Here is a 23,619-nt window from a genome sequence, read left to right on the forward strand (position 1 = left end):
CCCATAATGGGATTGCTCTAGCCTCCTTCTTGCTTAACTTCGGAGTTCCGATAGAACCTGAAGCCAGTGAGCTCCCAAAAGGCCTCGTGCTAGGTAGGGATGAGAATATACATATAAGGATCACTCCCCTGGGCGATGTGGGATGTTACAATCCACCCCTCTTAGGGGCCCGACGTCCTCGTCGGCACACACGCGGCCAGGGTTAGGCTCTGATACCAATTGTCGCATCCCGGCCCGGGGCGGATCACTTCCCGGGCCCGCTCCACCACCGTAACACGATATTGTCCGCTTTGAGCTTACCATTCCCTCACGGTTTTGTTTTTGGAAACTCACGAGCAACTTCCCAGTGGGTCATCCATCATGGGATTGCTCTAGCCCCCTTCTCGCTTAACTTCGGAGTTCCGATAGAACGCGAAGCTAGTGAGCTCCCAAAAGGCTTTGTGCTAGGTAGGGATGAGAATATACATATAAGGATTACTCCCCTGGGCGATGTGGGATGTTACAGTTCATATATATATTTTTACCAAAAAAAAAAAAAAAAAAAAAAAAAAAACCTAATATATGTAATAATACATAATTAAAAAAAAAAAGTAATTTACCTACCATGTACAAAAATGTTATTTGACAAATATATATATATATATATATGTGTGTGTGTGTGTGTGTGTGTGTGTGTGTGTGTGTATCTTTATATAATTAGACCATATTAATTTACCTACCTACTATTTGAAATGTTCATTTCCAATGATGCAAAATATTGTACACCAACAACAAAATATTGCATAAACTTAGGAATTGGATCATGCTTTTGATTGTATCTTTTTATCTACGAACAATCATATACATATTACTTCATATATTTTTACCAAAAAAAAAACCCCCTAATAGGCTAATATATGTAATACATGAAAAATAATTTACCTACCATGTATAGAAAAATGTTATTTGATTCAAATTATATAATCTAGGTTTTCTCAAAAAAAAAAAAAAAAAAAATATATATATATATATATATCTCTGCTAATTAATAAAACACTCATTGTCAACCAAAACTCTATGAAATTACAATTTTAACCCTCTAATTAAAACAAAACATGAATAAGAAATATGGGGTAGAAATGTAATTTCACACAACCAAATTTTGCTATTTTTTTCAAAGCCTCACCTACATGTAATCCTAACATATCTCAAAAAAAAAAAAAAAAAAAAAAACTTCCCATTCCCAAATTCTCTATCACTCTCTTCCTATCTCCTTCTATTTCAAAAACAAAAATAAAAAATTTTCTCACACACTTTGTGTGCCCATATGCTAGTGTGTGTTTGTGTATATATAATCAAGGTGTAGTATATATATTTTTTATATAATTGGAACAAATTAATTTACCTACCTACAAATTAATTTTCAATAATTCACCTACAAGTTAGAGAAGTGTTATTTGATTCAAAATATATAATATGGATTTAGTATAATTTTTTTCTAATAATTGGAACAAATTAATTTACTTCCCAATTAATGCAAAATATATATATATATATATCACAAAAAGGTAAATTTTCGGTATGATATGTATACAATTAATGCAATACAACAGTTTATATATTTTATTTCACTTTTTCTACAACTTTTAATTTGGAATAAATTTAGGATTTGGGAAAGTGGCATGGGTGTAAATAAATTGTATTAGAAGGTCAATAGTATTTCGATGTGACTGCAAATTTTAAATTTGGGCTTTTATTAGACTGTTTTATGTAGATGAGTTTTTATCTAGGAATCATGAATTATAAGGGCCAAAATCTAAAGCACCCTTTATTTTACAAGGTTCTAGATATAGGAAATTAGAGTCTAATCCTTGAATAAGATCAACTTTTGATTAATACCTGGTATAAGATTAAGAATTGAATTTAGTCCTCTGATCCACTTTACATGTCATCATGCGTATTCCACATCATTTTTACCCATTTTACATTGATTCTATGGTTTTCTTTCTTCCAATTCTATCCTCATGAACAATAATTGTTTTTATGAGAGATGTTGCAAATTTTATTACTCATTTGAAATTCAAATATTTGCATTGAATTTATTACTCATTTGATATAAGGTGATGATCCTCTCTCTCTCTCTCTCCCTCTCACTCTCAATCTCTCTCTCACTCTCTCACTCTCTCACTTTCTCCCTCTCTCCCCCTACAAGACAGCCACCTATACTGCTCCACGGTGAGTCGGTGCCCACCACTTATCTCCATGGCGTGGCCAAAGGCTCACATTATCTCCAAAAACTCCTTTCAATCTCCGAAATAAAAACTTGGACTTCATGAATTTTGATTTTGCATCTTCTAGTTTGAATTGCCTCAAAAAATTCTATTAATCTGAATGAAACTTTCCATTTGGTGATTGTTATACCTAAATATACGAAGCCTTTTTTTTTCCATTTTTCACAACAATAGTGATCTCAACAAGAAGCCTTTTTTCGTGTAGCTACATTATACTTTTGAGAACTATACAGGTACATACATTTTGGTACATATACTTCGTACAATATTTCAATACATATGTTTCAGTACATATATTTCGATACACATGCTTCGGTACATATATTTTTGTACACATGTTTAGGTACTATATTTCGATACATTTATATACTTATGTACATATATTTTGGTACACATACTTTGATACACTTATTTAGGTACAATCATTTTATAATTGTTTGGTATATACTCTTTACTTTGCAACTTGCATATTTATGTATTTTGCATTTTTTTTTTCTTAACGTTTCATTAATATTTTTTTGTTACGGTTTTCCATTTAGGTGCATTTATTAATAGAGGAAGTCAAGGATGATGGCAAAAAATCTGGACCAAATAAATCAGAATTTTAGTTTGACAAAAAAAAAATCAAATGTTTAATATGAGCATTTTGGGAATGAAAAAAACGAATTTAAGTATCTAGTAACAATTAATTATGAATTTAAATATAAATGCTTATGTGGATATCTAGTCAAAGGACTATAATTAATATTTGATCTTACATTAGGTTTTAATTGAATTTTAATCTTATCAAAGGATTAATATTCAATTGCTAGTAATTTAGAGTGCATATACATATATGAAGCATGATCCCCCACACCACGACACCCAACCCACCTGCCTAGCTACGACCGTGTCCGTAATAGGCTGTATCTATTCTGCCATATAATTACAAAGCTAGAGCTACAGCGAATCTTTCGTCCCCAACCTTAATTATATTACGGAGGCAGATTGTCTTCCCTCCGGTTTGGATGTCCCTTCCATCCTCTTTTATTTTGTGCGGTCACGGTTAAATCACGTCATTTTATATTGATTTTTTTATAGAAATAATAAGACAAAAAACAATAAAAATATAAAATATTGATGTGGTTTAACCGTGACTACACAAATAGAAAATGATGAAAAGAACATCCAAACAGGAGGGCATTCAATCTGTCTCCTTATATTATTCCGTTAATTGGTGCTTTATTTCAGATCACAACATCGAATACGATTAATAATTTAATTAGGTGATACATTCATGGTGGTTGGTGAGGACCACTATTTGCTTTAGCAGATGAAAAAATATATTTTTTTAAGCAGAGCACCCGTAAAATATGTGTTCCATAACAAGTAGTCAAGAACACAAACACAATATTACCTCAGGTAACCGTTAATAATCTTGAAATCTAAACCCCAAATTAATTTTGTTGGTATGCTGGCTACAGTTATTTAACCTGCTTCCTTAAAGTCAAAACAAATCTAAGGACACACCATTTCGTAAGCGAATGATCTAATATTCAAACCTGCACAAACACACATGTATTACATATAATGGCGAATAAAATTCCACATCGAAGCTAAGTGGTTAAGTTAAATATAATATCGGTAATGTTAGGAAATATTATCAACATTAATTTGGAAAATATCTAAAGAAGTAGCCATCTATTTAGTGTTGTTGAGATGAAGAGTTACTGTCAATAGCCTATAAAAAAATGGAGAATGGCGCAAGGGCAAACTGAGATTAGTGCTTCAAGCTTTAGAAAGTTGTCATGTTGTCATGTCGTTTTATGTTAAGCTCCTGTAATATATATAAATATAGCATGGTCCATAACCCTAGCTAGCTAGCTCTTAATCTCACTCTCACCAAATTGTCGATATATTTAAGGATGATGATCGTCTATCTGGCCACATTTATTTTTGTGCTAATCGTACACTTAATTTGTTTAAAATCATTCTATATATACTAAAATCCAAACTCGGGTGGCACTGTTTTAGGGCAGTGTGCTTCCCTTTTTGCCCCTGCTTGATTTGTTTAATTGCATTTGTGCCATGTTTCACACGTGTTGGTCATCGTGCTCCCTTCTTTTTGTTTTTACTCTTGCAGACTCTTCTGGTGTATTTTAACCTGGTGTCCAATAGAAGTCTCTCGACCTCTTCCTCAGAAATCGCAGAAATCCAAAAAGGAAAAAACTGTGCTCTGCAACCGATTAGCGATTTCGATTTCGCTTTGTGAGATCTGTTCGATCTTTACTTCCTCATCTGTTCAATCTCTTCGCCGCGCCATCGTGCTCCCAATTTAGCCTTTGACAGGTAATTAAATCTCACTTCTTCTCAACTACCCAAAAGCCAAATATTTGATTTTTTTTTTTTTTTTGGTGCTTTGTTGCTTCTTTGTTGAAATTTGGTGGTGAAATGTCTTCCATTTTGTTCCGTCTCTTTTCCTTTTCATTTGCTCTCTCCATCTCTTCGTCTGTCTCTCCGTTTCGATTTTGATTCTGTCGTCTAGAAAGGCATTTTGGATTTTTTTGGCTGTTTTCGAGAAACCAATCGCGCAGTTTTAGGTGTGTTGCTTCATCCGCATCTTATTTTCTGTTTGGTTAGCAAGAAATTTTTTTTTAAATTGATTAGTGTAAAATTCAAGTCTTGCCGTTTTGTGCTGAGCATTTTCTTAATTTTTTTCGTACTTTGTGTGTGGATCTTTGATCTGATTTCGTTTTTTGTTGCAAGAAACATTGGTCTTTGAATTTTAAGGTTTTATTGTACAAGCTTGCAAGCCCTTTCTGGGTGAGGTATATAATTTATATTTTTGTTCTTAAATCTTTTTCCAACAGAATTTTTAATTTTTTTTTTGGTCCTGTTTCGTTTTTGGTGGGATGATTAATTATTGAGGTTTCCTTTGTTTGTTTGGGTTTTTAGGATGGGTTGTGATTTGGTTGTTTTTTATTTACAGGGAGAAGTGTTCATGGTTTATGAGTTTGGATTTTTAGTGTGGGTGTATGATTTGGTTGTTTTTTATTTCAGGAAACGTTGCCGTTCGAATTTTATGGTTTTTGTATAGAAGTTTGCAGGCCCCTTCTGATTAAGGTATATAATTTATGTTCCTCCTCTTATATCTTTTGTTGAACAAAATTTAAAATTTTTTTGGGTCGTGTTTAGTTTGCAGATCTATTTTCTGTAAAAAAAAATTGGTGATAATTAATTTTGGGGTTGTGTTGTATATGGATTTTTAGTGTGGGTATATGATTTGGTTTTTTATTTTTAGGAAGCAGTGGCCATCGTTTTTGCCGCTTTTGTATGTACGGTTCCAGATGCTTGAGGTATAGAATCTTCAAATTGCTCACCTTAAGTAGACAGCGGTGTGCATATGTAGTTTATCATTGAATAATCAACCTCTCATCACTAAATTATCGTTTAAGTTTGTTTTTAATTTAGTTCACAAATGAATCAACCAAGTTTTCATGCCATATTGATACGAAATTATAAAGCAATGTCGACCATATTTTGTTTGTTTTTTTTTTTTTTCATTCTTTTGAGATCTATTATTCATATATATCATAGATGATGAAGAATAAAAGAAATCAAATGCTGGTTTGGATGATAAGTTGATGTTGATGACAAGTACTATTGATGATACCCACCGTTTCTCATCTGTTCTAATGCTGCAGGTATGTATATTATGTAACAAGTTCTCTATCAGTTTGTTAATATCCATAACCAATACAGGTTTTCAAACACTTACACAGGTTTGTATTTCAATGAAAAAATTCTAGGAAAAACAAAAGGAGGTTGAGCCCATCTACATAGGGAGTCGAAAGAAAAATTAAACTCAAAACTAGAGAATGAGAATGCGTCTGATGAAAAATAGGAAATGAACACATATAAGGTAATGTCACAAGGTGAGATTTCAGTATGAAATTTTCATTGTCATACTGATTAATGCTTTTAGACCAATTGGTATAGATTCTATTTTTAGTTTCTTTTGCTTGATCAATTTACATTACTTTTTTGAACCAAATGCAAGTTCCAATATTGCATTGATAACAAAATAAATTAATTGAAATTGAAGTTTTTTTTGATTGAGAAATCTCTTTTTGTTTAAATAGTGTTACAAGTTTTGTCTATATTATTTTGCCAATAGGTGGACTTAAAAAGGATCAAGTATGCAGGGGAATGGTAGGATCAACATATCAAAGGTAGAGATTGACTATTTCTCTCATGTTAAACTTATATTGTGATGTTTATTATTATTAAATTTTGGAAAAATAATTGCTTATCATAACCTTATCACAATACTAAATAACAGGGAGAGAGATGAAAAATAAAGAGGAATCTATTTGATTGTATGTTTACTTTGGAGATTTTGGATAACAGTCATGAATTATGGTCTTAGTGCATCTTTATTTTTTTTCTTCACGTTTTTGCATACTGTTTATAGCTAAATGATTTTTATTTGGGTCTTCCAAATTTTTAACTATTACTCTGAATCTCTGATGAAGTTTTATTAATTTTTTATTCATTGGTTTCAAGTATGGCCGTTGACTATGTGAATTTTAAGTTTTGCACAGTTAAAGAGACTAGATGGTAATGTTTCATTTCTCTCTTTCTCCCTTCTTATTTTCTCAGCCACGAGTCTTAATAAGATACGACTGACTAAGAATTTGTTAATCATTTTAACACGTATGACATAAGATATTTACTTTTTATGATACATTTCTAATTTTTGCAAATTACTTACTTGATTTACTATTGTTATATGGTTGGCAGAATTTTATGTTAAGTGTGTCACTATATTGTTGTAATAGTTAAATTGAATGTAATATGAAGTGTTGACATAAAACTAGGCACAACTAATTATCTTTCACTTCTTGAGATACAATCATTGTTTGATTTAGCCTATAACTAATAAATCTTTAATTATAATTGGTTTTTTTAGTTTACTTGGATCAGAACTGATAACCGTATAAAAAGGCAGTAAAAATTAAAGTTTGCTTATTCTGATGACAACTGATAAATATACAGGTCTGCACGTATACTGGTTGATGAAAATGTGAGCAATCATTACTTAATGATCTTAAGTAATAAACACTTAGTATTGCTCATTGAAAATTTGTTAATTGTTTCAATGCATATGATCTAACGTTTCGTAAGAAACACTATCTAGGATCTTTATTTTTTGGGTTAAAAACACTATTTGGGATCTTTTTGTCATCTTTAGACATTGCTTGATTTTGTATTGTCAAATGATATATATTTTCATAATCATTGTGTTTGTATATTATATGGATTTATTTTTTATAATATTTAGTGTTCTATTCTTTGTATTAGATCTTTTTATACTTAAAACAACTTTTTTAAAGTGTTAATTAAAATGGTTAATTGATAGTTAGTGTTTGCCTATGCATATTATTGCGTAGTATTTACTATGCACATGCATATTCATGTTATGCTATATGTAATGTTCACTGTTATTCACTTATTCACATGATATTTAACAATATTTTTTTCTTGCATTTTTTCCCATGCTGAATTGTCAAGCGACAGTCAATATAAACGTATGAATTTTGTTTCTTCATTGTTAATCTACTGATGCTAGGTATAATTTAAGCTTCTACATTCTTAACATTTTTCATATTTGACTTGCAGGATTAGTGTCAATGTACACATTTTCGCAACTATTTGTTTTGTCTTTTTCCCTCACTCTGTATAATTTTAGTCAAATTGAACTACTTTTTAAAACTTGAGATTTAATTGAAGTGCCAAGAACTTAGTTAAATGAAAGTTTGCTTTGGTTTGATGACATTTACATGATTATTAGGTCCACAATCATTGGATGCATTATCTTTTGTATGTTTTAATCATAATTTGTCATAAAATTTTCAATCCCGCAGCAACACGCAAGTGACACTTCCCGCAACAACGCGCGGGTCACACTTTCTAGTATATACTAAACGTGAGTTTCCCCGGCACTGTAGATCACCAGTGTCCGGACGGAACTGCCCTTGCTTCTCTGTTTTCTTTCCGTTTGTGTCCCTGTTTTCCACGAGGCGCTCATCTTATTCTCTCGACTTCGAGAGTCATTTTGAGTTAGGGTTTTGTTCCTTCGTTGCTTTTCTTGGTTTCGGCTTTTGCTCTTTTCGTTTTGGCTGTTCTTTCTTCCAATCCTCTGTTTCATGTGATATCCGTGCTTTCTTTCGCGGAAAGGGTTGCTGATCTTCGTGGTTTAAGGGATTTTGTGGTTGCCGGGCCGTTGTGCGTCTATTTAGATTTGGGATTTTTTGCGTTCCGAGGGTTTTGACATCTCTAATTGGGGTAAAGAATTCCTGCTATTTCCCCCTTTTTCCGTTTGGTATTTCTGGGTTGTGGCTGGGTTTTTGGCCGATTTACACCTCTTTTCAATGGTGGCGTCTTTGCAGCCCGCTGTGGAACAAGTGTGATCCAACTAAGGTATATTTTATAATCATTTTCTTTTGGTTTTTATTTTTGGATTTTCCTTTGTTTTGATGAAACCTTAATCGTTTCCTTTTATTGTCAATTGTGGTGCTCTCTTGGCCCTGTTAAAGGAGAATCTTGCGTTTTTGTTCTTCAGTTGGCAAATCTCTGATTTGCTGGTATTTGCAACGTTGCTGTAATTTTTTGGGTATTTTTTTGCGCTTCTGCTTTTTTTCCGATTCGGATATGGATTGGTAATTATTGGATTTAAATGGATTCGTAGTTTTTGATGAGAGGAGTTGTTGAGGTTGTGTGAAGGTTTATTTTTCTGGGTTTTATGCTGCAGGGGTTACAAACAGGGAGAGGAGGAGAGGAAACATTAGTTTAGATTGTGATTTAAATTTTTTTTTATATGTTCTTGGTGATATAAACTGTGTGAGTGCAGTTGTTTTAAAATTATTTGCGTGTGCTTTTTTATAGTTTTGCTTTTTTCCAGTTTGGATTAAAATGGATTTTGAATTTTTGAGAAGAAATTAAAAGGGTCGTTGGAGTTTTGGAAGCCTTTGTGTTTTTGGTGAACACGCAGACAATCTTGAAAATTTGTGTTAAAAGACTATGTTTGTATATAAAAATTGCAGCCATGTGGTAAAGAACAATGGTTCATTAAGCTAAATGTCAATGGACTAATCCATGTGTTGAAAGGCACAAATTTTTTTGACATGTTTGGGTTTCATCTCATGTGGATTATTGGAAAAACAAAATGGTATTGTTCTGACAGATTGTTGGTCGCTTACAGGTCTGAAGACTAATATTACGAATCGTGATTCTAAATCAGCTTATCCTTAGTTCACAAATACCAAGATCGTTATTTATCTGTGAATACATGTGATTTATGAATTGACATTGTCCCTGGGTTTTTTTGTACTAATTAAATTTCTATAGTTAGTTCGGTGTTTTCATTTCGTTTGCTTATTTGATTTTCTATTGGACCGCATGGATTAGGCTGCTTTAGGTTTGATTTGAAAGAAACTCAGAAGAAAAAAAAAAAAAAAAAACAAAAAAAAAGGAAGGGCGGTGATGTAGAATGGTTAAATTGCAATTTCAGTTTTACATATTTAAACTTAAGATTTGTGGGCTGCAAAGTGAGTTGGCTAAAGAAGCCCTTTGGACGCTTTTTGTTAATATCTCATGGGCTTTGCTCTTTGATTTCAGAAATTTTGTGCCCATCTTGGGTTCGCTTCGAACTTGGTTGAGACCGATCTAATCCGGCGTTTCCAGGTGAGTTTTGCATGTTTATCAGCTTATATGGTTTGGATCTTTTTTTTTTTCGTTGGATCGTTATTGTGCGTGTCTGATGCATTTTGTTTTCCAGATTCGGGAAACCGTCCCTTTCAGATTTTTGGATTTTCGATTCTGATTCTTGGAACTCTCTGTGCTAAAGGTATATAAATGTATTATTTGTTTTCTTTGCGGCTAAATTTTACTTTTTTTTGGTTTTGTTTTGGTGATTTGGGACCTTTTTTGGGCATGTTTGGTTTGTTAATTGGTAATGCATGTTTTCTTGCTGATTTTTGTGCTAGCAATTTTATTTAAATCCACAGCTGCTTTTTTTCCTTTGACTTGCTGTGATGGTTATGCTTGATTCATAAGATTTGAGGTAGTCGTGATAAAATTAGAAGAGTGATATCTATGTTATTTTGGATTTGTGAGTGATTTGTCAGAGTAATGAGTAAATTTTCATATGTAGTGTAGGGTCAAGTTTAATAATCATTAATGCGATTTGGTATATGTGTGGTAGAAACGCTATCAAATTGTAGATACACAGTTTGTTGGTGCAGCAGGGGGCTGGAAAATTTTTTCAGTATTTTTTTTATGGTTTGGCTTATTTCTGTTAGGCCTTTCCCCGGCTAAAACAGTACATTTTGGTTGCTCAGTTAATGAATTTGAGATCTGCTGGCACCTGTGACACTCTTCTTATACAACTCTTCCGTATACGATTTCAAGTTTGTCCTTTAGAAATTCAAGCTCTATTGGATACATGAGGTATAAGAGTCTGTTTGGGATATTTTCAAGTTTTACTGATTCCTGAAAAAAAGCATGCTTAAGGGTAATCATATTTCAGTTTTTATTGAATTGAGTTAACCATCTTCAGTTTTTGCTTTGATCTGAAGGCTTTGTTTTGTTCAGATATCAAAGTTGGGCATGAGTTCATATGTTTTTCAATGTTTTTATTCCGATTTAATAATGTGATTTAATGGTGCGATGCTGATTTAAGCTATAAATTCAGAGGCTTTTCAATAGGCAAGTTTGCAACATGGAATTCAAGGGCAGTTGTATCATTAGCTGAAATATACTAGATCTAATCCTTAGACATCATTTTTCACTTTGATTAAGATGTGTGCCTGCCTTCTCAGTACAAAACTGGCTTACATATCATTTTACGCCATATTCACATGTTTTTTAATGTATTTTTACATCCAATAGTTTCAACACCTGCAGCAACGCGCATACACTATTGCTAGTACTTACTAATTAACGAAACCCAACAAACCCTAAAAGTGGTCCTCGATCAGCTGAACATTTCAAATATACATGTATAGTTCCACGTATAGCTAGCGCCTTCCCTTTAACCTGCAGTATTATCATCGATCCTTTTTAATAAAAACAAAAAAAAAAAAAACAAGAAAATTTTAACTAAAAGTTTTCGGTACTGTTTATTTTAAAGAAAAACCTCATTTTTACACTAAAAAGTCATTTCTGGTACTATTCATTTTACCTTTTATTTTATCATTATCGTTAAAACTCAAAGTTTTCAAGTTATTAATAAACCAATAATTAACAAGTACGTAAGTATTCATAGGTGTGTTATAATTTATAACCCCTATATCATGACATTTACTCTCTTAATTTACAGAGTCTTCGGCAGCATCTTTTGACGCAATGCTCTCGTGTATTTATACCCGCATGGTACGGACATATAAATAAATAATAATAAACATGAATTTTTTTTTCATGAACAATCTTGAAATTTGAAGTGATAATACAATTAACTTGGCTATAATTATGTTTATGTTAACGTATACGCTGGGTTACATATATATGTCATATACGCGGTTCATTACATGGCTAAGATGCACGCTTTCAATATGACAAAGGTTTTGCACAGAATTACAAATGCTCGTTATATAGATTCATATATATGGTTGGCCCTGGGAAAGATTTACTTTGCCCTATATAGAGTATATGTAATTGTTTAAGCTAGGAAATGATACATGCTGATCAATGTTCATATATATACAGTTTAGTGCTTGTGCGCACAAAAAAAAAAAAAAAATTCAAATATTATTCGAGTGTATTTGTCTTTCTAAATATAAAAAGTTTGGACTTTAGAATGCGAATGAAAATTTTAAAGTGTCAATAACAATTTTCTATATATATATTGTTGGATAGTGGCCAAATTAGGCTATGAAACAAAACAGTAGTGATGAGGGAACATCATGATGAGGATTATGTTTCCTTGTTTTGTGGCTTAAATTGCTCCATGTTTTGTGGCTTTTTCAAAGCCATAATTATTTGGCATAAGAAGGGGCACGGGTGAAGAGAGAGTGGTAGAGGGATGAAGAGATGTAAAGCATCCAAAGAGATGGTGAGAGCATTTGGCTCTACCATGGGTAAGGGTGAGAGAAATCAATAGAGCTAGAATGAAAGATCTCTTGTGAAAGAACTCTTGGGGTAGAGTGAGGCTCTTGGGAAAATTCTGTGAGTGGGTGTACAAGGGATATGGGATTGGGTTATGTCGATTTAACTCATATGTAACTTGTACTGTTTTTCTCATAGTGAAGAGCAATATCTCTCCGAGGACGTAGACAGGTTTTTGCCGAACCTCGTAAATTTCTCGGTGTCTTTATTTCTTGTATTTTATTTTGTTCAACTGTGTGTGATTTTGGTGAGGTTGTAATCTGAATCTCGGTTCCGCACTAACGAACGGGCCAAGGCACAACATATATATATGACTTATTTTCCCAGTTTACTTAAGAGTGACTGAAATAACAGGTCGATGTCTTTGTAATTAATATAAGGCAGTGGTGGTACCAACACGTTGCATGAGCATTTGTTCCCCTTGGTCCTTGAGTTGTTCTATATAATCCCACGCCTACTAATCTCATTCTTCACAAATCAAATCTACTTGCCTCTATAAGCTTCTAATTATATGGCAGAAGGGGATCGAACGATGTTGTCGGGTTCAGCTGATCCCATGAATCTCAACGGAGATTATGAAAATAGAGCGAAAACGGTCACAGGTTCGCTGCCTATGAACGGTGGAAATGGCACTTACAGCTACTCCAAGAACTCCTCCTACCAGGTATAAATCCCATGATTTATATGTATTTAGGTTTTTTGTTTGTTTGTAAATATATATCATGCATATCATGGATGCATGAAACCCTAGCCATGTAATGCATGACCTCGACTTTACCAATTAATATTATGATCATGTGCATGCTACACACACACACACATATATATATATATGCATGTATATTTCATTCTCTTATACTCATGGTTCAAAGAAATTGTGATCAATCACCGTTCGATCTCAATCCAATAATAGGTGATCATTTAAATTTTGTTGTTGCACTTTAAAGTCGAACGGTGAGTGACCATAATTTTCTTAGAACATGCGGTCAAGGAGAATAGGAGTTTATATATACATGCATGATATATAGTTTCTATATCAAGCTTCAGTTTTGGTTTTCATTTGTTGCCGAGACCGTATGGCGCCCATGTATATATTTGCTACCTACAAGCCTAGCTAGGTAACTCCTTGCCCTACGATCTTGCCTTTTGTTTTTTTCTTAAATTCTTAGAATACCAGGGAATAAAGGGCAAAAGAACAATTCTGTATTGGGGAGTTTTACTTTCTTTTTTTCATAAATGTTGACAATATAATCAGATCCATCCATTTGCATATCGGGTTCTCCATTAACATCCGAATATGTGTTTTAAAATTAACAATTAGACATTGGTTGCTTTCCTATAAAGATTGGATTCACCTCCACTATTAACATATTGGTTTATTAGAATGCTGGATGGACAAATAACAAAGAGGAACTAATTCATATCCTTTGGTTTGGTATTTTTTAGAATTAGTACTATTTCAGATACGAGCTTAGCCATGCATGTTGGTTTATAGAGCAATGTGCTTCTCTTCTGCATTCAAGTTTAAATCATTCTCCTCATAATTTAGATGAATTTAGTGTAAAAATTCACTTGTATTAGGTTAATGGTACCGTTAATTTTGCAGAAAGAATCCGCTGATCTTGAGAAGGGAAAAATCATTGAGGAAATTGAGCAGAAGCTTGATATGAAAAAACTCTCATCTTTTTCAAACACCATTTGTCTAGCAGACTTGGGATGTTCCACTGGACCAAACACTTTCATGATAATTCAAGATATACTAGAAGCTATGCAACGCAAACACCGATCCCAATTATCCCAATCATGTCCCAAAGCTGATCAACAGTACTCTGATGATCATCAAATACCTGAATTTCAAGTCTTCTTTAACGACCTAGAGGCGAATGACTTCAATACCCTCTTCACCTCTCTCCCACAAGACAGGAAATACTTTGCAGCCGGCGTGCCCGGTTCTTTCCATCACCGTTTGTTTCCCAAGTCGTCTATCCACTTTGTACATACCTCATCTAGTCTTCATTGGATCTCCAAGTCGCCTGAAGTATTGCAAAACAAGGACTCTCCGGCATGGAACAAGGGCAGGATTCACTACACAAGTGCCCCGGATAAAGTGGTTGATGCTTATGCGTCGCAGTTTGCCGAGGACATGAAGAACTTTTTGAATGTTAGGGCCAAAGAGCTTGTGCATGGAGGAATGATGGTAATGATCTTGTCTGGAATCCCCAAAGGGATGCCTTATTCTGAAATCCCAGCGGGTATGTTGTACAATTGTATGTCGTCTAGCCTCATGGATATGGCAAAAGAGGTAAATCGATAACTCATTATTTATAAGCTCCTATAATTTACATTGAAAATATTAAAATAACTTTGGTGTGTGCTAAAGGATATCACAAATAGACAAAAACAATGAAATTAGAATTTCACAGGCTGGGGCTCTAAAAAATGAAAGAGGCCAATAAGTGTTTTTGCTGGAAAATATAGAACTTTTTTACAAATCTTTAAGTAAAGAAAAAATTCACTAACTGGAATGTACGTCTATTGTTTATTTAGTGTTCTCTAATAAAAAAAAGTTTTCATTTTTAATATTTGAAGCAGAACCATGTATTTTCCTTCTCTAATTTTTTCCTCAAAGAGGTGTTTTGGAAAATAAAATAATTGTTGGCCCACAAGCATAATAAAAAGAATAACATAATTATATATATATATATATATATATATATATATATATGTATAGACACACACACACAGTTAAAATAGAGATGACTAGAAATGTTGCATTTCCTTGTCTTCCACAGGGAATAATTGAAGAAAGTGAAGTGGATTCCTTCAACTTGCCATACTATGCAGCCTCGTTAGAGGAGATGGAGGAGATAGTAAAGAAAAACGGGTGTTTTAAGATAGAGAAAATGGAGTCGTCAAACCCAGCAGCATGGCTGAAAGGTCGTCCAGTTGACATACCAACTTTGGTGAAACATGTAAGGGCTGCAGTGGAGGGGATGTTTGCCAAACACTTTGGAATTGAGGTCATGGATGAAATGTTCGGAAGAGTGACCGATAAACTTCTAGACATTTCCGACCTCGTAAACTCACAACGCGACGAGAAAAGTCAGTTGCTAGCTGTTCTCAAACGCAAATGATTCTAACTAAATCTGGAATATTATTGCTTCATCATCTTATTCAAGAAAATAAAAGGGAGCAAAAGGAGAGAGATTGGAATTCATCACCAAACGTAAATGCTAGTGTGTACTTGATAAATCCTTATCCCAATTATCATCAAGATACTTCTATTTATTTATTTTCCTTTTGTCGGTCTACAAAAACCATCATTACAACAACAAATCCTTATTTCACTAAATTCTGTACAACAACATGATAATCCAAGAATTTCAAACTAACCGTCATTATAAAAAATTTTACTTTTTAACCATCGCTAAAATTCAAATAAACTCCTTAGGAAAAAAAAAAAAAAAATTGAGCATAGCCACATGATCAGGAGTAATAGCTCCATTGTGACATCGTGATCCAATTCTATAGTTGGTGCTGGGGTATAAGGAGGTGCATTGTCTGCCCTCCTATTTTCATACTCTTCTCATGCCCTCCTGTAATGTGTGATCACGGTTAAGCCACGTTAACATTTTATATTAATTTTTTATAGAAATAATAAAACAAAAAGTAATAGGAATATAAAATGTTGACGTGACTTAACCGTGATCATACAAACAGGAGGGCATGAGAAGAGTGGAAATGGGAGGGTAGACAATCCACCTCCGAGGTATAATCCATATGTTGGATTTGTCTCTGAGGAATCAATTCTTGGTCCCAACAGACAAAGTAGATATTTCCATCAAGTTCACTTCCTGAACATTCATTTGGATGAGTATAAAGATGGAACCAAATGCAGAACCAATTTTACATGTGGGTTAATATTCTGAGTTTAATATGTTTAGTTTCCTTCAATATCTGTACCTAAAAAAAGTAGCAACGGTAGTGAAAAAATTGCATGTCTTGTGCAATATATTTTTGTGTAAAAGTTTTCCCATAATTTGATTAATATTCATCTCATCCTTTAAAGACTCCTTTATAGAAATTTGATGAGAAAAGAGAAGGTTGAAATAACATTTTATACTTACTTTCAATATTGTAAGAGATGTGTGACTGTTTTAGGTAGGCGGCACATAAAAATTTATGATTTTGCGGTTGAAATGCTTTGGGAATGAATATTTTATAAATTACTTCATAAAGCTTCCATTTACAAAGCATTTCATAAATTGCAAGAGACTTTCCATAAAATATCCATTTACAAAGCAATTCATACATTGCAAGAAACTTGAAGCTCAAATAATTACAAGCATTTATCCTTACATATGATATCTTATGCTATAGCATACTTGCATCTCGATAAACATTCTATCCAGAAAAGTACAGCAAGCTTTCAAACCAACTTCCGAGTGTCAGAAACAAGAAACCGAAGATCAATCCATTATTATATTATACAATAAGCAAAATGCACTCAAATTTTACCATCAGCATAAGCAATTTACGAGCTTACCCCATCACCAAGAAACAAACATAAAAAACTTCCAACTTTCTCAACTCAAATGCAACCCATCCCCGAATTGGCGTTCTAGAGATGACATGTGTAGAGACCTTCTCATACTTGCCTTATCCTTTTTGATGAGGACGAGCTTGTCATAAACGCACCATGGAAAGCTGATGAAATGGTCACGATTCAGCCCCTCGTTGTATGTACCAAAATAATCATGATGATATGTGACATGGTACCAAGCTGAAGCTTTGGCATATACATCATCAGCTCCGGAATCTAAACCAGTTCCCTTCTCATTGAACCACGCCCTAGCTTCCTTCCTCAACGATCTCACAGCCACGTTTAAAGACTCTGCATCCCGCCTCTTAGTGAAAGATTTTGACATTCTCATAACACTCCCACTAAGTATTTCAGCCTCTGTCCTGATCCCATAATACTCCATCAGATTTCCCAACTTGTAATCATAATTGCCCTTGTAATAGATAGCATCTTCAATGTAATCCTCAAAGCCATCAACTTCCATGTCAGGGTCGTATGACTGCTTCGCCACTTCACGAGTGAAGGATGTGATAGAGCTTTCATGAGGCGCAATGTCCTTCACCTCACGAAAAAGAGCTCCAATTACATTGGATGACTGATAGGTGGGTTTGTCAAGTTTTTCCATGAAATCTGGATATTCCTTGGCATATAACTGTGGAGGTATTACAGCCGGCACACCAGTTTTTGGAAAGTCAACGGCAATTGAAAATAGCTTTGCAAGCTCTATACATTCTTCGCTCATTGCTTTTAAGGGATCTTTGTCTGCAAACACAGTGTGGGCATTGGCAATTATGCCCAAGCTATCATTCACCATGTAGTTCACAAAATATTCTTCAACTTCCTGCACCAAAAGAAAATGAAGATCAAGTATACTGGGTTTTGTTTCTTACGAAAACCGCCTTGTATGGCATGAGACAAAAGAAAAGGAAAGTGAATCGAAGCGTTAGAATCACTCAAGTGCAAATACATCAAAATAAATTAAAATTAAGTTTCCCCTTCAAGCAAACATCAAAGTCAAACAAAACAAAAGAACATCAAAGCGATCATCAAGACATTTTTTCCTTTTGTGGGTCAAGAGAAACGATCAAATTCCCACTAGAAGTATTATGTTCAGTACTATACTACGATGTACCAGCAACAGAAACGAATGAGACCAGGAGCGAGAGAGTCAAAATTTGGATTGGGTATCTTAATTACAATGTGAAAAAAAAGAATTTCGTATTTAGTACTTGAATTTTAAAATTCAAGTCATTTCTCAACATGAAAAGTTAGCAAAGGCACGTAGCCCCCCCGGGCGATGCCACTTAGTCGGTTGCTTATTGAAGAGTATTACCTCAATAGTGACATCATGATCCAATTCTACAGGTGGTGCTGGGGTGTAATCCATGGGTTTGATTTGCTTCCAAGGAATTAGTTCGTCGTCCCAACAGACATAGTAGATATCTCCATCAAGATCACTTCCCGAACATTCATTTGGATGAGGCCTAACAATATAAACAATATTTCAATCATTAAGTAATGTTTATGAGAAAGTTTATGAACTCGATTATGCAGAAAAACCAAGGAAAAGTAGAACTTTGTATGCAACTTAAGAATTTCTAAGAAATAGCAACTACAAAGGAAACCAAGTCCAAATTTTGAAACAGATGTTTGTACAAATAAAATGCAAAGCCATACTGGTTTATCACCAGCAGAAAGGACATCGACCGAAATTGCACTCGATGGACTCAAGTACATAATGGTTATATGCATGTTAACTGCAAGATGTGATGATATTGATTTTTTCAATCGAAATCAGTGTTCTTGATTTTTACATTATATAATCTACTGCAAACACATAAAGACACAGAATGGATATTTTGGACTAAATTCACGAACTCATGATGCATTACACATTCTTACCTTGGTCCTTTTTGTGGAAAAACAACACAATCAACCATATGGTACAACTCTGGCACATCCACAGCCTTTAAAACACGTACATCGCCAGGGTGCAAACAAGGGTTCTTCGCAACAACCACCTCCCCCTCAATAATGAATCGCTGGTTTGATGCACTTACAGTATGCCTGTTACCAGAGAATTGCACAAACACCTCACCATATTCCAATGTTCTGGTTTCATCTAGACATCCCATCATTGCTCGTCCATCTGGAATAAAGATTCTTGTTTTCGTCCGCAACTCTAGCAACTTTGATGCCCGAAATGTTTGCAGCATCATTGAAATGAAGGGTTCAACATCAGGTTTATAACCACACATAAGCAATTCCTTCAAGCAGTTGGTAGTCTCCCCTGCAGACATCAAATCCAGAGCCTCTTGTGCTTTTAGTGGGTCAGTCAATATAGCATTCAATTGTTGAACAGCTGCCCTTTGTTTTTTCATGAAAGCATGATCTGGAACCCCAAGGGTGGATAAAAGAGATATCAACTGGCGGTTCAGAAAACAAGGTTGAATCTTGCTACATGCTAAAACGTCTAACTTTGTGTTTTCTGATTCATACTTGGACATGCTCCTCCTCAATGATAATTTCTTTGATGAAGTTGGATCGACAGCCACCACACCTTTGTACCCACCATATCGAATCTGAAAGGCAGATGGAGTCCCATTAAAGCCACATTTTGAGGCCACTTTCTTAGCAAAATCAGCAGATATTTTCCCAATCCCATCGGAGAAGACATATTTATTGTTTTCTACATCAGGAATAACTTCCATTTCATGTTTTCCAACATTTAAAGTTTCAGTGGACGAACCAAAGGATTGACCTAATCTGGCAGCATATTTTGCTACATTTTTTATACGACGAAAATCCCCCATCCACTCTCTTATATCAGCTGCAGTAAGTCCCTGTCTTGAAGCAAACATCCACATAGAATTCTCTCGCAATTGACTTGATGAGAATGCGAGAAACTCAAATTTCTTTTCACCAATTACTATGCCGTTTCTGAGAATAAAAAGAATCCGCTTGTAGATGTCGGTTTTCCCATCCTCAGAGGCAGCAGAAGTACGTGGAAGCAAATCTGCAGAATAAACTCGATCCATCTCCTCGTCAACAAAGGAAACACGAATGAAGTTATCAATATCATCTGCATAATTGCGTAGTACACGATTTGAGACATTGACCTCAGGACCAGAAGAAAATACACGACATGGTGTAATTTGGACCCTGCGTACATATACCAACCCAGAATCTAAGGATATGACAGATGACTGTGGACGTCTCTTTGACGTGAGGTACTTCCTGTACTGCTCATTAAGCCACACTGAAGGTTTATAGCAGGTCTCTTTCAAATTATATAATTTATCTAGGGCATACTCTATACATGCACGATCAAATCTGCTCGGATCAACCATCTTATAAAATATAACATCAAGTGTTGGCCCTGAAAGATACCCAAGCTGAAGCAGAGAGAGTACCTTAAATAAGATATCATATGGCACATACACATTGACATGTCGAGGGGGACAAACCATGGGACCCAGACTCGGGTTGCAAGAATACGGGGGACCAACCTCCAAGACAAGGTTACCTTCAATCTCTTCATACCCAGGAAAGTTTTCTCGAAAATCTGGAAGTTGAAGACTATGAGGAAGCTCCAAGCTTAATGCAAAAGACTGCCCAATAGCACGTGATGGAGTGAAATCAGTAGTCCGAACCCATTGATCATCACAGTCCATGAAATAGTTCAGAAAAAGATCTTCATATGCTTGTCCTGACGAGCGTATGAGTTTCTTAGAAATCCGAGGTGCTCCGTACATCTGATAATTGGAGACAAATCATCAAACTTTTCAAGATTACTAATTCATAAAAGAGAACATTTAATTGTTCGCCAACTGCAGTAGCCAGCATGAAATGAGTCAAATACATGGCAATGAGGACCAAAACATGCTTTGACAACAGTGAAACGCACCTGTAATGTCATCCTTTAAGTGATAAAAGGGGTTATTTTCAATTTCTAGTACAATAAACTCGTACGATGTTAATAAAAATATTCCACTTCCTTCAACACCTCAAATTGTAGAAACTACAAACTTTTAAACTCCATCAAACGAAGAAAATTGATTTTTGCCCAAATCCAGACAAGGATTACCATGTTAACCCTTAAAGTGAACAACCCTCAATTCTCTACTGGTGATTTGACGCTCACCAATTTGCTAGAAATGGGAAAACAGAAAAAGGTCACATATATTTAGAAGCAAATGCACCATGTAGATGCTATAAAATTATTCAATCGTAAACAGAATAAGGATTAGGAGAAGACAATCATTTGAATTTAACTGCTGATTAAAAATAGGTGAGGAACCTGTATCAGAAGATGCTTAGCAGCACAACCGCGTGGACGATGCAACTCAATCTGCCATATGTTTTCATAGGAAAGTTCGATCATATACTCCAGAGCGTCATATTTCAGACGACAAACTAGTTTCCGCAATCCAATCCCAAAATTCACTGAAACGTTGTTCATATTCCAGAAACTAAATAGCTTATTTGTTGCGATCTTGCAGCCAAAATCCAGCTTTATGTTTTCAAAGGTATGCAAAGAGACTCTTGGCTTTGGTACAATATCCTGATCCAGCTTCCAAGAATTCAGATAGGAAGTGCCATAGTACAAGTTTCTAGCATTGGCCATGCGGTGAATAAGTTCAGCATTTTTGGTGGTGTCAAACTGAACAGTAGCATAATATCTTCTCCCATCTTTGGCTTTTCTTAATCTCACAGCATAGACAGATCCTTTTCCTGTTTCATTCTCCAGCAACTGCACAACTGCTTCTGCAGTCACACCGGAAGGGAATCCATGCAACCTTATCGTCCTACTCATCTCTTATCATGTGAATCTGTTCACTGTATTTACGCTGCCAAACAATCCATATGAGTAAAATGTACTTGTATGGTTTTATTGAAATTCTGAAATTAAGGGCTCGTTTGGGAGTGCTTTTTAAAAGACTAAAAGCGCATTTGGGAAAAATGTTTTTGGGTTCCAAAAGCACTTAAACTGCTTCCTACGAGAAGCGGCGCTTCATGTAGAAAGCACTTCAAGTGCTCTTCCACCAGTTATGTGCTTGTTTTAGGAAGCAGTACTTCAAGTATTTTTCCAGAATTCACCTGCATTTTTACTAAAGGTTGGTTCCAAAAATATTTTTTCACAAAACGCTTTCAGCTATTTTAAGAAAATAGCAGTTCCAACCGAAAACCAGAAAGTCTCAATGAATCCAAGAAAATAAATTGAAATTATTAAGCTATGAACAATTATGAACCTCATAAACCAAAGCCACTCAAATGCAAAACATGCAACAACCTAAGAAGTATATGATTATTTTTAGAGGATCAACAATCAGAAAGAACACGACGATAATTCTGCTCTACAAAAAAGAAGCAATACAACCAAAATAGAGAGGCCTTTTTTTTTATGCAATTGCAGTTGAGAGAAAAAGTGCTTCTTACGAGAAGTTTAAGTGTTTTTCCATGATTCACTTGCATTTTTATTAAAAATTGGTCCCAAAAACATTTTTTCACAAAAAAAAAAAAAAAAAACGATCTCAACTATTTTAAAAGCAGTTCCAAACGAGCCCTAAGAACCAGAAAGTCTGGATGTATCCAAGAAAGTTAAGCTACGAACAAATATGAACCTTATAACCCAAAGCCACCCAAAAGCAAAATATGTAACAACCTAGCAAGTATATGATTATTTTTTAGAGGATCAGATCAACAATCAGAAAGAACAAGATGATAATTCTGCTATACAAAAAAGACGCAAAACAACCCAAAAAGAGAGGCCTTTTGTTATGCAATTGCAGTTGAGAGCAAAAGTAAAGATTTTTCACTGAACAAAACTAAGCACAAAAATACCCAAAACATCCAAAATTATAAAAAATTCCGAACAAAATAAAACTGGACAAATGTCCCAATGATGCAGGAAGAGTAAGGGACACAGATTTATCAGAGGGAGAAACCCAAAGAGGAAATTACACAGGCAAAAATACTAGCTGCATAAAAACTTGATCAAACAAAACTAATCAATCACATACCAACAAAAACTACAGAGAAAAACACAGAAACTGCAGAGACAATTAACTCACATTGTTCCAACGATGCAGGAAGGAAACGAAGCGATCAGAGAAAATCCAAACGAAAAGCAACGGAACCAGAAGAGAGGGGAGAAGTATACCTTAAGTCTCAAGTCTGATGAGAGTAAAATACCAACTTTACCAAAAGAGTAAAGCTGGAAGTTGGATCGAAGCAGAAGAGAGAGAGAGAGAGACTTACTGTTGGTTGTCAATCCCTAGTCAATCTCGCACCCTCAGTCCTCACTCACTACTACTTCCTTGACCCTTCCATATCAGCGACAATAATTGTTCTTTGGCTAATATCCTTAAAATGTACTATGATGATGATGTCCGTCGATTGCCATTGGCCATTGCCACGAAGGAACCTACAGAACCAGGATCCTCTGCATTTTTTATACGTGCAACACTATGCAAGCGTCTTAATATCCACCGTTCAGAAAACTCCAAGGGTTAATATCCGTCGATTTTATCTAACTGGTGGAGTGAAAACGCTTATCAAGTAAGAATCAATTTCACTTTTAATGTTTGATTTTGCTTTTTAGGTGAATAATGTAGTTCA

The 23,619-nt window shown here is 34.7% G+C and overlaps 2 protein-coding genes across 13 annotated transcripts; one reads left to right on the plus strand and one right to left on the minus strand.

Moving 5' to 3' along the window:
* The first annotated feature begins 4,435 nt into the window (after positions 1 to 4,435).
* Positions 4,436 to 15,743, plus strand: LOC125471906 (loganic acid O-methyltransferase-like). Of its 10 annotated transcripts, XM_048572854.1 has the most exons (10): positions 4,436 to 4,598; positions 5,310 to 5,372; positions 5,551 to 5,605; positions 6,427 to 6,481; positions 8,177 to 8,732; positions 9,930 to 9,995; positions 10,090 to 10,158; positions 12,935 to 13,080; positions 14,023 to 14,718; positions 15,209 to 15,740. In XM_048572854.1, exons 8-10 carry the CDS (start codon positions 12,949 to 12,951, stop codon positions 15,548 to 15,550), a joined length of 1,170 nt encoding a protein of 389 aa, XP_048428811.1. In that variant the 5' UTR covers positions 4,436 to 4,598; positions 5,310 to 5,372; positions 5,551 to 5,605; positions 6,427 to 6,481; positions 8,177 to 8,732; positions 9,930 to 9,995; positions 10,090 to 10,158; positions 12,935 to 12,948; the 3' UTR covers positions 15,551 to 15,740. The 10 variants fall into 10 exon arrangements, with proteins under 10 accessions (XP_048428811.1, XP_048428816.1, XP_048428812.1 ...); XM_048572859.1 differs by lacking the exon at positions 8,177 to 8,732; XM_048572855.1 differs by lacking the exons at positions 4,436 to 4,598; positions 5,310 to 5,372; positions 5,551 to 5,605 and adding exons at positions 5,874 to 5,953; positions 6,059 to 6,184.
* A 949-nt stretch (positions 15,744 to 16,692) lies between these two features.
* Positions 16,693 to 23,409, minus strand: LOC125471915 (probable RNA-dependent RNA polymerase 1). 3 transcript variants are annotated; one of them, XM_048572876.1, is made up of 5 exons: positions 23,260 to 23,409; positions 21,299 to 21,848; positions 18,901 to 20,753; positions 18,332 to 18,482; positions 16,693 to 17,839 (listed from the first exon to the last, which is right to left on the minus strand). In XM_048572876.1, the coding sequence occupies exons 2-5, from the start codon at positions 21,812 to 21,814 to the stop codon at positions 17,003 to 17,005; spliced, it is 3,357 nt and encodes a 1,118-aa protein (XP_048428833.1). In that variant the 5' UTR covers positions 21,815 to 21,848; positions 23,260 to 23,409; the 3' UTR covers positions 16,693 to 17,002. The 3 variants fall into 3 exon arrangements, with proteins under 3 accessions (XP_048428833.1, XP_048428832.1, XP_048428831.1); XM_048572875.1 differs by having other exon boundaries at positions 23,162 to 23,333; XM_048572874.1 differs by having other exon boundaries at positions 23,073 to 23,333.
* Between the last annotated feature and the right edge of the window lie 210 nt (positions 23,410 to 23,619).

Source organism: the organism of the source record quoted next, unplaced genomic scaffold, assembly GCF_019419815.1.
Source record: "Pyrus x bretschneideri cultivar Hongxiangsu unplaced genomic scaffold, Pyrus_bretschneideri_v1 Contig63, whole genome shotgun sequence".
NCBI lineage: Eukaryota > Viridiplantae > Streptophyta > Magnoliopsida > Rosales > Rosaceae > Pyrus > Pyrus x bretschneideri.